Raw genomic sequence first — 13,807 nt, 5'->3', positions numbered from 1 at the left:
TATATATCTATATCTATATCTATATATATATATATATATATATATATATATATATATATATATATCTTTTATTTGCTCTTTTTAGTTATACATGGCATCAGTTTATATTTTGACATATTTATACAAACATGGAATCCATCCCATTCTAATTAAGATCCCAGTCTTGTGGTTGTACATGATGTGAAGATTTACTGAGGTGTATTCATACATGAACATAGGAAGGTCTTGTAACATTCATTCCACTGTCTTTCCTATTCCTATCCCTTCCCTTCCCTTTATTCATTCCCCTTTGTCTAATCCACTGAACTTCTATTCTTCTCTTTTGGGTTCGTTACATTCATAAAGTTTCTGCAATGAATATCATGATTGTGATAACAGTATTGATGACATGAAGAGGGATATAGTAAAAATAACAAAATGAAGCTTTTGTTTGTTTGTTTAACAAGTGCCCTAGCACAAAGTGACAACCCCAACAAGATGAAGATTTTATAATTTGTCAGGCATTCAAATATTTTTGCTCTTTGCATGCTTAGACTGCAACATGTACTCATGTTGTTGAGAAGACTTGTAAATTTTTCTGATCTTAAAATCTTTCCTTTAATGCTCAACATTACTTTGATGAAAACAATGATATAAAGTGATTTTACATTTATTTAACTTTAAATTTACTTAAATTTATAGGAATATAAATTATTGAATACATAATATTTAATGTTTTAATAATGTTAACTTAAATTTGAATTTTCACATTAAATAGAAATAAAATTATATTTGCTTTCTCTAATAAACACTATTCATAGCAATATCATTATTGTTTGATTATTTTTTCTATTAAGAACAATCTCTTCAAAATTCACCAACAATGTGACCTTAAAAAAGCAGAATTTCTGCTTCTGGGACTAAGTGTTGCCAACTTAGAGATTTAAACAACTATATGATAGAAATTTTTTCCAGAATAAAGTTTTTTACTCATAACTTTGGTTTCCTGCCTAGTAATAGATATTTTAAATTATAACTATTTTTTCTTTATTTAATTTTATTTGTTCCTTTTTGTTATACATGACAGTAATGTACAGATTGATATATTTATACACACATGCAGTACATCTTATTCTAGGATCCCATTGTTGTGGTTGTAAATGATGTAGAGATTCACTGTGGTATATCCATATGTAAATCTAACTCCTATCTCTCACCCTACACAAAACTCAACTCAAAGTGCATTAAAAACCTAGATATTAGAGCAGAAGCTTTATATCTACTAGAAGAAAATATAGGCTCAACACTTCATTATATCAGCTTAGAAACTTCTTCAACAAGATTCCTAAAGCGTAAAAAGTAAAATCAAGAATCAACAAATGGAATGGTATCAAACTCAAAAGCTTCTTCACAGCAAAGGAAAAAATCGAGAGTGCAAAGGGAGGGTTTCAGATAACTATATTTTCAAAGTGCATGAAGAATTCTAAGATTCTTTCCTATATTTCTAAATTGCTTTTCCCCCAAAATTGCATTAACAGCCTATTCTACCACAAAGTAAATTGAGCATTTGTTTTCTTAAATTTTAATTAAATTGATTGTTACATTTATTTTGTCTTCTTTGATGACCAAAGTAAAAATAAAAACTATTCTTTTATCTTTATTTGATATATAAACATATTATAAATATTCCCATGAGTTTTGTGTCCCATTTTATTTTTATGGAAATTATCTGTATAAGATATATTCATTTTGAATGAATCCTACCCCACAATATTATCCAACTATGGATTTAGTCATACAACCAATATTGATTAGTATTCATTGAATGTATAAGGCACTCTTCTAGGAACTAGCTCTAAATAATCTGGGGGGAAAAATCAGATGAAAATTTATGCCAAAAAATGAAGTTATAAATGATAAGAAACTGAGTAAGCAGGGTTTTAGGTAAGTTAATTGGTAACAAGTGTCATGAAATATACAAGTGCATTAAGGAAATCTTTTGGTGATTTAAGGATGAGGAATTGAGTCAGTCACATGGATATCTAGGTAAAGAAACTTCTAGACCCAGTAATGGGCATGGGCAAAGAGTTTTCAGAACAATTTCAGTGTAACATATAGTGAGCAAAGACTCCAATAAATTGGAGTGACAAAAATGAAGTGTACAGTGTTAGGCATTGTTTCCAAGAAGTAATTCACAGCTAGTGGTTGTAGTCATCACTAACAGGTGACATAGATTCCCAACCAAATTTTGTTTCAGATCTTGAACTAATGACTCCTCAACAGCACCAAGTCTGCATTCATTAGCCACATAGTGTAGTTCTATTGGAAGAACAGGCATATTTCTAAGTAGGTCTGAAAATATCTTGAGATAGGAGAAAGGGAAACTGATTTGGCTTTTATCATGATAAAGGGCTGGGGCTAAGGCAAGGGTTCCTGTACATGAAGGGGGGCTTGCATGGATTAACTTTCCAGTCTGTCCCATTGAGAGAGAGCATGTGATTTTCTCATTGGCTTGCCCACATCTGGAATAAGTGAGTAAGAAGGAGGAGCAAGATTAAAAATTATCAGCAATCAAATAGCAAAAAGAAAATCAAACTATTCATTATACCAGACCATATTGGTTTTTGCTCATATTAGGAAGGGAAGCCACTGGAGGTCTTGAGCAAGCAGAACCTTGAGGTCTATTAGAAATGTGAAGGCTGTGTTGAGAAACGAAAGGAAATGAAAGAGATAGTAAAAGAAAATGCACGGAAGGCAAATGCAAGCTCTCACTTTAATTTAGTGATTGATAGTAGTGGCTCACAACAAAAATTAGCAACAGAGATGGTTGGAACAGATTAGGTTAAGAATGTATTTTGAAAATACAAATAGCAGGATTTTCTTATGAAATGGATATGCTGTTAGAAAAATTTGGAAGATTGATGTCAACTGAAGAGAGGAAATTGTGAGAAAAACAGGTTTGATTGAAAAAGCTCCATTTCCCGCCTGATTCAAATGAGACACAGAATAATTAAATCTAGAGTTAGGACTAAAGTTAGGACAAACAAATGAAAGGTATACATGCAGAGTTAACATTTAAAGACACAGACATCCATGAGACCCAAGTAAATGACTACAGAACAGGGGAAAATGCAGCAGAAGGACTCATGCTTTAGATACTCCAAAGTTCAATTATCAGAAGATGAATACTGAAGAATCGACAAAGTAATAGATTGAAAAGGAATAGCTAGTGCTGGGAATAAGGAAGGGATATTTCATGCCTCCGATATGAAGAAGATAAAGTATAAATCAAGTCAGAGTAGGACAGATATTTGACCACTGGACTCAGGTACTGAGGGTCCTCACAAAAATTGACTTCATTGGAGTGATGACTTCGAGTAGCTTCAAGAGTGTGAAAAGACAGAACTTGAAGCCAAATTTGTATAATTGTGATGATGAGGAATTTCTCTCTTAAGGAATGTCCTGAGTGGTAACTGGAAAAATATGTGTTGTTTTTAATCAGTAGAATAAATAACCGTGTAAGGGTTCTGCTGTGGAAATGCACAAGACAGCAAATTTCTCTGGTGAGCAAACTCCCAGAGAATAATAGGCATCTTGTTTCCCACTGCTGGGACATTCTGCAGTTTCTCCCAGAAACTATTAAGATGACTAATGCATGCTTGGCTGGAACACCTATCTGATTATTAACAAGAATATCTTACATTATAACCTAATGTACCCTACCTAGTGATACAATAAACAATGTACTATTGATGCCAGTGACCTAATGTAACCTAATGGTATAAATAAAGTCAGCAGCTAAAACAACCAGCCATTTTGCCTCTGCATCTTGCTTCTATCTCCTTTTGTTTCCTTACATAACAGCATGTCCATCCTCCAGTATGAAATGGTAAATTGGGGGGAAATATTTGATCAATGAGAGGGTAGACATATTTACACTTAATCTAGACACAAATGACAGTTTGATCTTGAGTAAGAACACAGAGTTCCATTCATAATGGGAAAATAAAATATCAACATACCTATAGGAGATAGATATAGTAGATTGGTAAGAGTTTGTGTAAGTTTCACTTTGAATTTTCTCTTTTCATAGATGAGTAAACATCAGATTGACAAACTACATGAGCTTGGGATAAGAATTGTGACAGATATGAGAACAGAGAATGATACAATATAGTCCTGCAGCTCAGGAAGTGTGCAAGGAAGAGTAGCCAGGCATCACAAAGGGAAGATTGAGATGTTTGAAAAAGTGTGAGGCTTTGTACATATTCTTGAAATCTTCAGCCTACTATTGAAATTACAAAACTGAGATAGTTCATAGTTTTGACACAGATCACACTTTATCTTTTGCATGATGGCAGTTTTTGCAATCTGGATTTTGGCTGTTGCTGTGATCAAAAAAGAAAATATGTAAATGAGGATATATATTGAAACAGGAAATGAAGGTGAATTGTGCCATGCTCAACAGGTTAACACACCCCTTTGTAAGAAAGAGTGGTCACTTAAAATAGAATAAAATGTTTCTTTCAATGTGATTTTCAAATATCTGCTTTATTATTTTGATATAAATTCATATTATAGTAGCTAATGACTTAAAACAGATATGCTTAGTGTTCCTTTCGATTTATGAGAATCATGACAAAAGATTACTGTGAGACACTAAAGAACCCAAGAACTGAGGAAGTTTCAGTAACTTTGATATACTCATCAGTGGAAGTAGAAGACTATGTGGGTTAGATGAATCACAATATAAATGTTGGGCAGTACTATGAATACACTTCTGCTTCTGGTCAGAATTTTAATGTTAGATCAAGCACCATGATATTGTGCTTTCCTTAAGTCTTATTCAACTGCATATATTCAGTGCATAAAGGATATTTAATTAAAGTTTGTAATTTCTTTTTCAACCAGTGAAAGAAAAGTCACAGAAAAACAGGTAAAAATTTACAAACATATTAAAGGGCATAATTATAATAACAGATGATGTTATTGAAAGTGAATTTAAGGAAAATGGGAATGTGAGGTAAGTGAATTCCAGTAAATGGTATGTCATAGGATCAAAACAGTTTAAGGTTCCATTGAGGTCCAGGAGTTTTGTTCATTGAATAATAGAGACTGAAAATAAGATTATTCAGAGCTTGACATTTTATGTTGTGACCAGCTCTAAAATATCTGTGTGCAAATAAATGATGTAGGAAGAGAAAAAGATGAAAAGTAGTTTTAGAGGATGTTAAAGGAATAAAGTAGGCTAAGAGTGATAGGAATAAAATATTGGAATCAGCATGTAAAAACATTTGCTTTGAAGAAAAGAGTAATTTTAATGGGAAGGAAAAATAAGATCGTAGGGAGCAGAAGGTCAAGCATATTAAGAAGCCTTTTTCTCCTTCTGCCTTCATCATTTGGAATTTGAGTACGTATAGTTATAAACAAAACAATATTTCATAAACAAAAAGAGATGTGTATAGTAGGGTTCTTTGAACAATCATATTTGTGGCTATAATGAAGGGCAATCAGCAGGGTTAGTGCATTCCAGTAGATTATTACTAAAATATTCTCATCATGATAGATATAATTTAATAGTATTAAATGCATCTTATCTATAATTATATCTGATATGGAAAAATATATCTGCTTCACTCATGTAAATAATTTTCTGTTCATACTTTTAGCATTTTTACCCAAGTTAAAGGGCATTTTTGCTCTTCAATCAAGAATTAAGTGAAATCAATATTTTTAAAATTTAAAATATAAGAAAAAAGGGACTGATATTTCTTGACTGATATGGCATTCTTTTTAATATACTTTAATTGCAGTGTTAATTTTGAGATCACTTGAATAATATGAAAATTTTACCAAAAGAAAGTATTAAATATTTGAATATTCTTTGAATTTGGAGATGTGAAAGAATACTGTACTTCATGGCATAATCATTGAATATTTTATGCCACATTTTTTTTGGAAAGAAGGGACATTTGTAATCATTATGTAGAGTTTTTATTTGAAAAAAAATGTTCCAGTATTACTTAAAAATTATTTATTACTATTTTTTTCGCGCAAAATTTGGATTCTTGGAATACTCATGAATATATGATAATGCAGTGGTGATGGTTAAACAGTGGAACAGTAATGTTGAAGTACTACATTTAACATTTGAAAAAAGTTACTGTTTTGACACAAATTATTTTTTTCCTATGTTTGAAGACTAACTTCAGAATTACCAATTCTCTGCAAAATTCTTAATTTCCCATAGTTAAATTATTTTACCTATTAATTTACACATTTGAAAATATATGTATTTTTTCTATCCATATTGAAATTTAATAAAATTAAATCAAAATATATACACACTCACACATATGACTATATCTTGTTATAATTTAAATTATAAAAGAATACATAAATACATAATATTTTCCAAGTGTCATCTTTTTAATAAAATCTAAAATGACTTCAAAAGTTTTGTCCCTTTGCATAGAAAAAAATCTTTCAGAGAGTTTTATTATGTATTTCTACATCTAAATAACTTATGTTTATTTTTTACACAAAAGCTTATTTTAGTTGTAAATATTAATATTTTTGATTTCCAGAATAGGTTTATTTTAAATATTTAATAATTTTTTTCAGTTAAATAAGTAGTTTCTAAAATTATAAGAAGATATTTACAAGGAAATTTAAGGGAAGACATTAGTAAAATAAATTTCATTCTTAATTAGCTAATTTCACTAAAAAAATACTATTAACTGAACCTACAGTATGGACATAAGGAACTTTATTAAAATAAAGTATTATAATATTAGAACTTGACACCTTTATATATTTTAAGACATAAAAATAGAAAATGCTAGATTATGGTGAATTAAATTAATTGAATACAAGGCATAAATAGAAAAAAAAAACACCAACAGAATTAATGTGGAAAACTATATACTAAATTAGTATAGGAAATATTTATTTTTAATAATTTAATGTATAATTTGGGCACAAAATTATACAAGTGATAAATATTTTTAAATCCTTTCTGTTAAAACAATAGACCCAAGGGATTTTATTTCTTTACTATCATATTTGAGAATCATCTGGAAATATATTTGACCCAAAATATTTCCTCCATTAGAAGGATTTGTGAATTATATTTTACTTTAAAAACTTGAGTTTTGCAAATTTATATGAGTGAAACTGAGAATTACTAAATACATTAACATGGTAAGTGAAAATTTGAGCAGCTAAGAAAAACACCCAGGGTGGGTCAGAGTTTCTAGGGTTTAACATGTGGCAAGAAAAATTTTAGATGGTAATTATGAAATTGAGTAGATATCATTTCTGAAGTAGAAACATATGGACACTATACTCAGGACCAAATGGTAATTGAAAAGAGCATAAAGAGGAATGATCAAGTTAAAAATAAAGTTTCCCACTGCATAGTTATTTCTGTGCACAGTGATATACTAATCTCTTGCAAAATAACTATTAAAAAAACACTAATAATAATATTTTTTATTTTGATCAGAACTCTGGACTTAGAAATCCTGTTAAATTGTGTCCATGATAATACCATTTTATTTTTAAAAGTACATCGTAAATTCCAAGTTATATCATACAGTGATTATATAAGAATTAATCATTTAGGATTTATAATAAAAAGAATGTGTATAAATTGCTGGGTAAATGGAAGCAAATTTCAGATTCGTAATCAAAGTATGGATAATACCTGAACATGTACTGAAAGATCAAGTATTCAATTATAGTAAAAGTAATGGCTATTTTACTAAGACAATTTAATTTATATTGTAGCATCCTGTTTTGCATGTATTGTAGATGCCCAGAAGAATCAAATTATTTATTTAAATTTCCATGACTTAGAAAATAGAAAAAAGTTGTCTTGTTGCTTTGGAAAACTAACATACACAATTTTATAAAATTTTTCCGTTTTTAAATGTTATAATTCAATCACCCATAGATATAATATGCAAATTCTTTTAATTTTCATAATTCTCTAGGTCATTTTGTCAATGAGAGTTTTGCAAAATTTCATTAGTGGGAGAATATTTGAGTTGATATGGGGATACATACTAATATGCTAATATTCATGAAGAATTTAGATAAAAATTCGATCACCTAAAATATATTAAAACAAATTCCCATTGATAAAGAGAAAGGACAGAGAGGACTTCATTAAGGCTTATTTACTAATCAATTTATTATGTTAATTCATGTGCCCCAAAGATGAAAAATTGAAAAATCATATTTACTTAATGCATTTTAACATGAAATTCTCTAACATGTTTCAAGGAGACCTATCGATTCTTTTGACACTTCCCCAAAACTTAATTTTTATGCATTATTTTTTTATTCGAGAGTTATTTTCTGTATATTTTATCGCAGCTTTAAGATTTTCAATTCCATTGAGCAAGACAATAAGAAAATATTTCCTAATCTGTATTTTTATAATGGATAGATTGAAACTAATATAGGAAAAAGACTTTAAGTGGGGGAGCCGCCGGCGGCGAGGCTCTGGGCGGCCGCAGTCTCAGTCTGAAGGCGGCCTCAGCGGCAGTCTCGAGTAAGAGAGGCTTCTGCTGCTTCTCCTGGTGGCGGCGTCGGCGGTGGCCCAGAGCGAGGCCTCGGCCAACCTGGGCGGCGTGCCCAGCAAGAGGTTAAAGATGCAGTACGCTACGGGGCCGCTGCTCAAGTTCCAGATTTGTGTTTCCCGAGGTTACAGGCGGGTGTTTGAGGAGTACATGCGGGTTATTAGTCAGCGGTACCCAGACATCCGAATCGAAGGAGAGAATTACCTCCCTCAACCAATTTATAGACACATAGCCTCTTTCCTGTCAATCTTCAAACTCGTATTAATAGGCTTGATCATTGTTGGCAAGGACCCTTTTGCTTTCTTTGGCATGCAAGCTCCTAGCATCTGGCAGTGGGGCCAGGAGAATAAGGTCTATGCATGTATGATAGTTTTCTTCTTAAGCAACATGATTGAGAACCAGTGTATGTCAACAGGTGCATTTGAGATAACTTTAAATGACGTGCCTGTATGGTCTAAGCTGGAATCTGGTCATCTTCCATCCATGCAACAACTTTTTCAAATTCTTGACAATGAAATGAAACTCAACGTGGACATGGATTCAATTCCGCATCATCGATCATAGCCCCACCTATCAGCACTGAAAACTCTTACATTAAGGGATCTTTGCAAGAGCAGCGTGACTGACACTATGAAGGTCTGTACTGAAGACAGCCAGCTGTTAGTACATACCAGATGCTTTTTTGGCAGGCTCGTTGTACCTCTTGGAAAACCTCAATGCAAAATAGTTTTTCTGTGCTGGCACGTTCTGGAATTCTGCACATTCGTGGAGTGCAATAATACTGTATAGCTTTCCCCCAACCCAGATTCACCCAGTTAATAGTTTGTCATTTTTTTAAATGTAGACGTTACTACTTAAAACTTTTTTCTTAGTCATATTTAAAAAGTAGACAATTGAGTTATAATTTGATTTTTTTCAAAGTGTCTGTTAAATCTTGTGTTTTTATATGATTTTTTTTTTTTTTTAGTTTAAAGTCAATCTTTGGGGGAATACAGCTAAAGTTCCCAAAAGAGTTTATCAGTCATCTCTAATTTGGTCATGTCCAATTTATATCGTTATCAAAAAACTGCAGATTGTGAACAGTGCATTATACAAGATTATGGGGGAATCTAATATCCAGAGTACTCTACCAATTTGTTTGTATGTGTGCGTGGGTGTGTGATTACCAGAGAACTACTACAAAACCAACTGCTTTTTAAATTCTGTTGTGTAGTTCAGGTGTCTTGCCTTGACCAATCTAATGAATTGATTAACTGGCCTTTATACTTAATAAAAAACTAGCAGATGTCAGTTAAATGAAAGTTTCAGTTTATTGCTCAATGTACTTGTTAACATTGTATTTAATCATCATCGGCCTAATTTTATGTTTTTAACTTAAAGATAATCTCCTAAGGGTTACACTTTAGATTCCCACACACACAAAAAAAGGTTAATTTACCATTTTTAGAGTTGAAACTCACCTCATTAAATAAAAGTTCAGTTGAACCTCTTTACAACATTGATACTAAGTGAACAGAAATCACCCAGCATCAGATATCAGAATTCTGTTGTATTTGAAAAATAAGATTGAAAAATATTTTAATTTAAATTTACTGATAGTCTCAGTATTCTAAAAAGAAGAGTTTTTAGAAAACTAAAATTGACTAAGACTTGAAGGACAATTTAGCAGAAATAGGACCATAATGTAGAAAAAGAGCCATCGAGCAGCAGCCGCAGCTTCAGCTTCCACATACATACCCTCTCCATACCTTCATACTTTGGAGAGCCCAAAGTAGGCCTGGATTTACTCATGAAAATAAAAGGATTTAAGGAAAAGTTATGAGGAAAACCCAACATTGGTTTTACCTAACACTTCAGAGTACAAGACCTAACCCTGTGTGTCATAGGACTGACGTGTTTTGCTATCACTGGGTGTCCTGAAGCACATGTCAGGTAATGGCCTAACTGTTACAGCCTCAGGGAGGAGCACTGCAGTCTCTGAACTGACTGCATGATGTCAGTCTGTGATTCACTGCAGAAAACTGGCCAAGTGGTTATCATTTCCATTCCAAATAGAACCTTTACGTTCTTCAGGGTTAGTTAGTTCATGATTTAAGTTTCAAGCTCCTTCGAGATTGTTATTTAGGTATAATATTTATGTTTGACTAAGGATTAAAAACGTGTTAATCTGATTGCATACCACTCCAAACTCCCCATTTTCTGCAGATTGAACACCCTGTCGAATGTGTCTGGGGGTCTTTCTTTGGCTAATGGACATTCCACTAGTGACAGTTACCTTTATGGCATGAAGCTACTAAAAAACTGAATCTTGAAAGTTCCCATGGGTTTAACAGATCAAACTATGGGGAACCAAAGCTTCAGCTCCAACTTTCTCCATGTTTGCCTTGGGTTGAATAACTTATTTTTTAGAGAATAGCTTTAAGTGGCTTAGACACTGATAAGAGCTATTTTGTTTTATGCTTAGTTCTATTTAAATCTAGAATTTAATGGAGTCTGATTAAAAAAAATGTGGGTCGTGTGAATATGAAAAAATAATGTGAGGAAAATAAACTATTTGCGGTGTAAATTTATTATATTCTAACATTTCAAAATTATTAGTTGCTTATAAATTGGTATGGTTGTGTAGTTTATAAATGTCTATGCACTATATTAATTAAAAGACCATAGGATATGTTGGCAGGTTGGCTGATGTTGGCATTTTTTACCACAGTTGCCATTGTGGAAGAAATTATTTGTTACATTAATAATAAAAAAAGTTAATAAAAAAAAGACTTTAAGTGGAAATCTAAGTCTAGAAATTTTGTGATGAACTCCTTTAAGGTAATGGAATTTGGGTAAAACTCATGTTGAATTTTTGTGTTGTTTTTAGGTATCTTTTTATTAATGTAGCTGTAATATATGGGGGAAATATTGGTACAGGGTATAAACACATTCTGAGATATCCTGACAAGAAGTTATTAGGAATATCACTGCCATAGAAACATATCCTTTGTTAAAACATTTACAACCTGAGAATTCTCCTCAGATTGTAAAGTAAGTCATCGTTACATAATACAGCTATTTCTGCATTCTGTGAACGATGGGAGTAAATAAATACAGCACTGCAATGTATACAGAGCCCACCAATATTGTTCAGTATGCAAGCTGCACAACAGTGGTGCCTATGGATACACAGTGTTTGTATGAAAGAAAAAATGAGTGATTAATTAGTAATATAGCCCTCAAACTTATTTTCACAGATACATGACAAATTATGAGGAAATATCAAACTAATCAAAACTGAAGGACATTCTACAAAAGATTTGGCCAGCACTCTTCAAAAATGACCAAGTCATCATGTTGGAGAAAGACTGAATATTGCCACAGATTAGAGATGAAGGTGATATAATGAAATTTAACAGGATATCATAGATTGTGTTCCTGGGCAGAATCAAATCAGTCGTTTGATTAGTATTGCAAAGTTCAGTTTTGTTCAGTTCTTTGTCCTGATAAATAAACCGTAGTTATGTAAGATTTTAAGATTAGAGAAAACTGTTTAAAGCCTATGTGGGAATTTCTTAACAACTCTTCTGCATAACCCAAATTATTTGGAAAAATAATTTAAAATACACTGAAGCAAGATATTAAAATATTTCTAGGAAGGGAGCAATGATACATATGAATTATTTATAAAATTCCAATTTTAAATTGCTTTACTACATACTCTAGGATTAGTATATGACTGTAATTTTTTTCTTTTTAAAATATCAAAACATTAATTGTAGTTTTCAAAATTTCAAATACAATCTAAGCACATTATCCTCTTTTTCCCATTAGGTGTATTTCCTTGATTGTAATGTATTTTGCCATAATTAATAATTCTAATATGTTTGAAAAATATGATTTGAGAGAAATTTGGTTATTAAAAATAAATGAAAATTATTGTATAAAATCTTGATACTGTTGCTCTAACATTTCTCTATTATTTTCCATTTTACACTTGTTTACTTTGGATATTTTAATATATTGTTCATAGTCATTTTAAAACCTTTCTGATAATTCCTGTACCTGACTATAATTTTGATCATTGCTTTGTCTCTCTAGAGTGATATTCTATGATTTTATGTCTTATAATTAAAAAAAATCCAACAGCTTTCTACTGTCACATGTTAGTCAGCTCAGCCTGATGGTGAGAGTCTGGGCAGGGGTGAAGTGTGTGGGGGTGTTTTTGTCCTCTGCCCCATTCTGGGCAGGTAACATCCTCTTTTGTTCTGCTGCAACCTCATTCTAATGCAAGGATCCCAATTCTAGGCTTTCATATTGTGACCTTCTTGATGTTTCTGCTGATTTCCTGGCTAATGTTCTGGGGCCAACCATATCTATTCCTGCCACTCTCCATTTTCCGTTGTCACAATCAGAATTTATTAGTTTTTTAGGTAAGATTTGTTTTCACATCTCCACAGCAGCCTCAAATGCAAACCTTAACTCTGTGCCACACTCCTTTGTGGTACATATAGAAAATTATCTTTAAATAGTTCTTCATTTAACATTGTTCTCCTGGGTATTTTGGTTTATTCAGCATTACTGGAAGTTACAGTGCTTAAAATAGGTAAACAAAAAGATTTTTAAAAAAATGAATATAGAACACAAAGTGGCTTACTCAGTTGTAGGTGGCAAAAATAAACTAGTGATGCATTTTTTTGTATTTATTGCTGTAATAGGTTCACCACACCAAAATGAAATAAGTGAAATATGACAGTGGTATGTACACAAAGCAAGGGAGTGATGCTCCAGTTCTGCATGCATGTGCATGTGTGTATGCTTTATTAAATCTAATGACAATTACCTGTGATTCTGTGATAAGCTTTAGATCAATGATATTTTAAAGGACTAAGTAAAATGCATTTGAATACATTTGTAGAATATATATATATATATAATCTCACTGGGAAATTACTGTTACAAAGCTGCCATTACTCAGAATATAACTTTTGACAACAGCAATTGTAATCATACAAATTCAAGTTCATCTATATGATGATGACAGTTGAGCAAAAGGAAAATAATGAAAATTTTTGATGGATTCCTTGAGAGTCACACAAAGTGAAGTTTAATTTTTCTTTCAATCATTAATAAAATAATTAATTTTGAATATGTATTTAATATGTACATATTTTAATGTTATTACTCATGTAAATTAAAAGTAAGACAAAGATTAGTCATTTATTTTATGAACGATCATTTTCAAAATTCCATTTAAT

General features: G+C 31.6%; 1 protein-coding gene across 1 annotated transcript; it reads left to right on the top strand.

Moving 5' to 3' along the window:
- The first annotated feature begins 8,487 nt into the window (after positions 1–8,487).
- On the top strand, positions 8,488–9,982 carry LOC107146925 (thioredoxin reductase-like selenoprotein T). The gene has a single exon (XM_048798637.1). It carries the CDS (start codon positions 8,640–8,642, stop codon positions 9,129–9,131), a length of 492 nt encoding a protein of 163 aa, XP_048654594.1. The 5' UTR covers positions 8,488–8,639; the 3' UTR covers positions 9,132–9,982.
- Positions 9,983–13,807: the final 3,825 nt, after the last annotated feature.

Source organism: Marmota marmota, unplaced genomic scaffold, assembly GCF_001458135.2.
Source record: "Marmota marmota marmota unplaced genomic scaffold, marMar, whole genome shotgun sequence".
NCBI lineage: Eukaryota > Metazoa > Chordata > Mammalia > Rodentia > Sciuridae > Marmota > Marmota marmota.
This window is presented reverse-complemented; position numbering and strand designations above follow the sequence as displayed.

Bases quoted from the DNA above. Each gene is read 5' to 3' on its own strand.
- LOC107146925 (XM_048798637.1), top strand. From the start codon at position 8,640: ATGCAGTACGCTACGGGGCCGCTGCTCAAGTTCCAGATTTGTGTTTCC.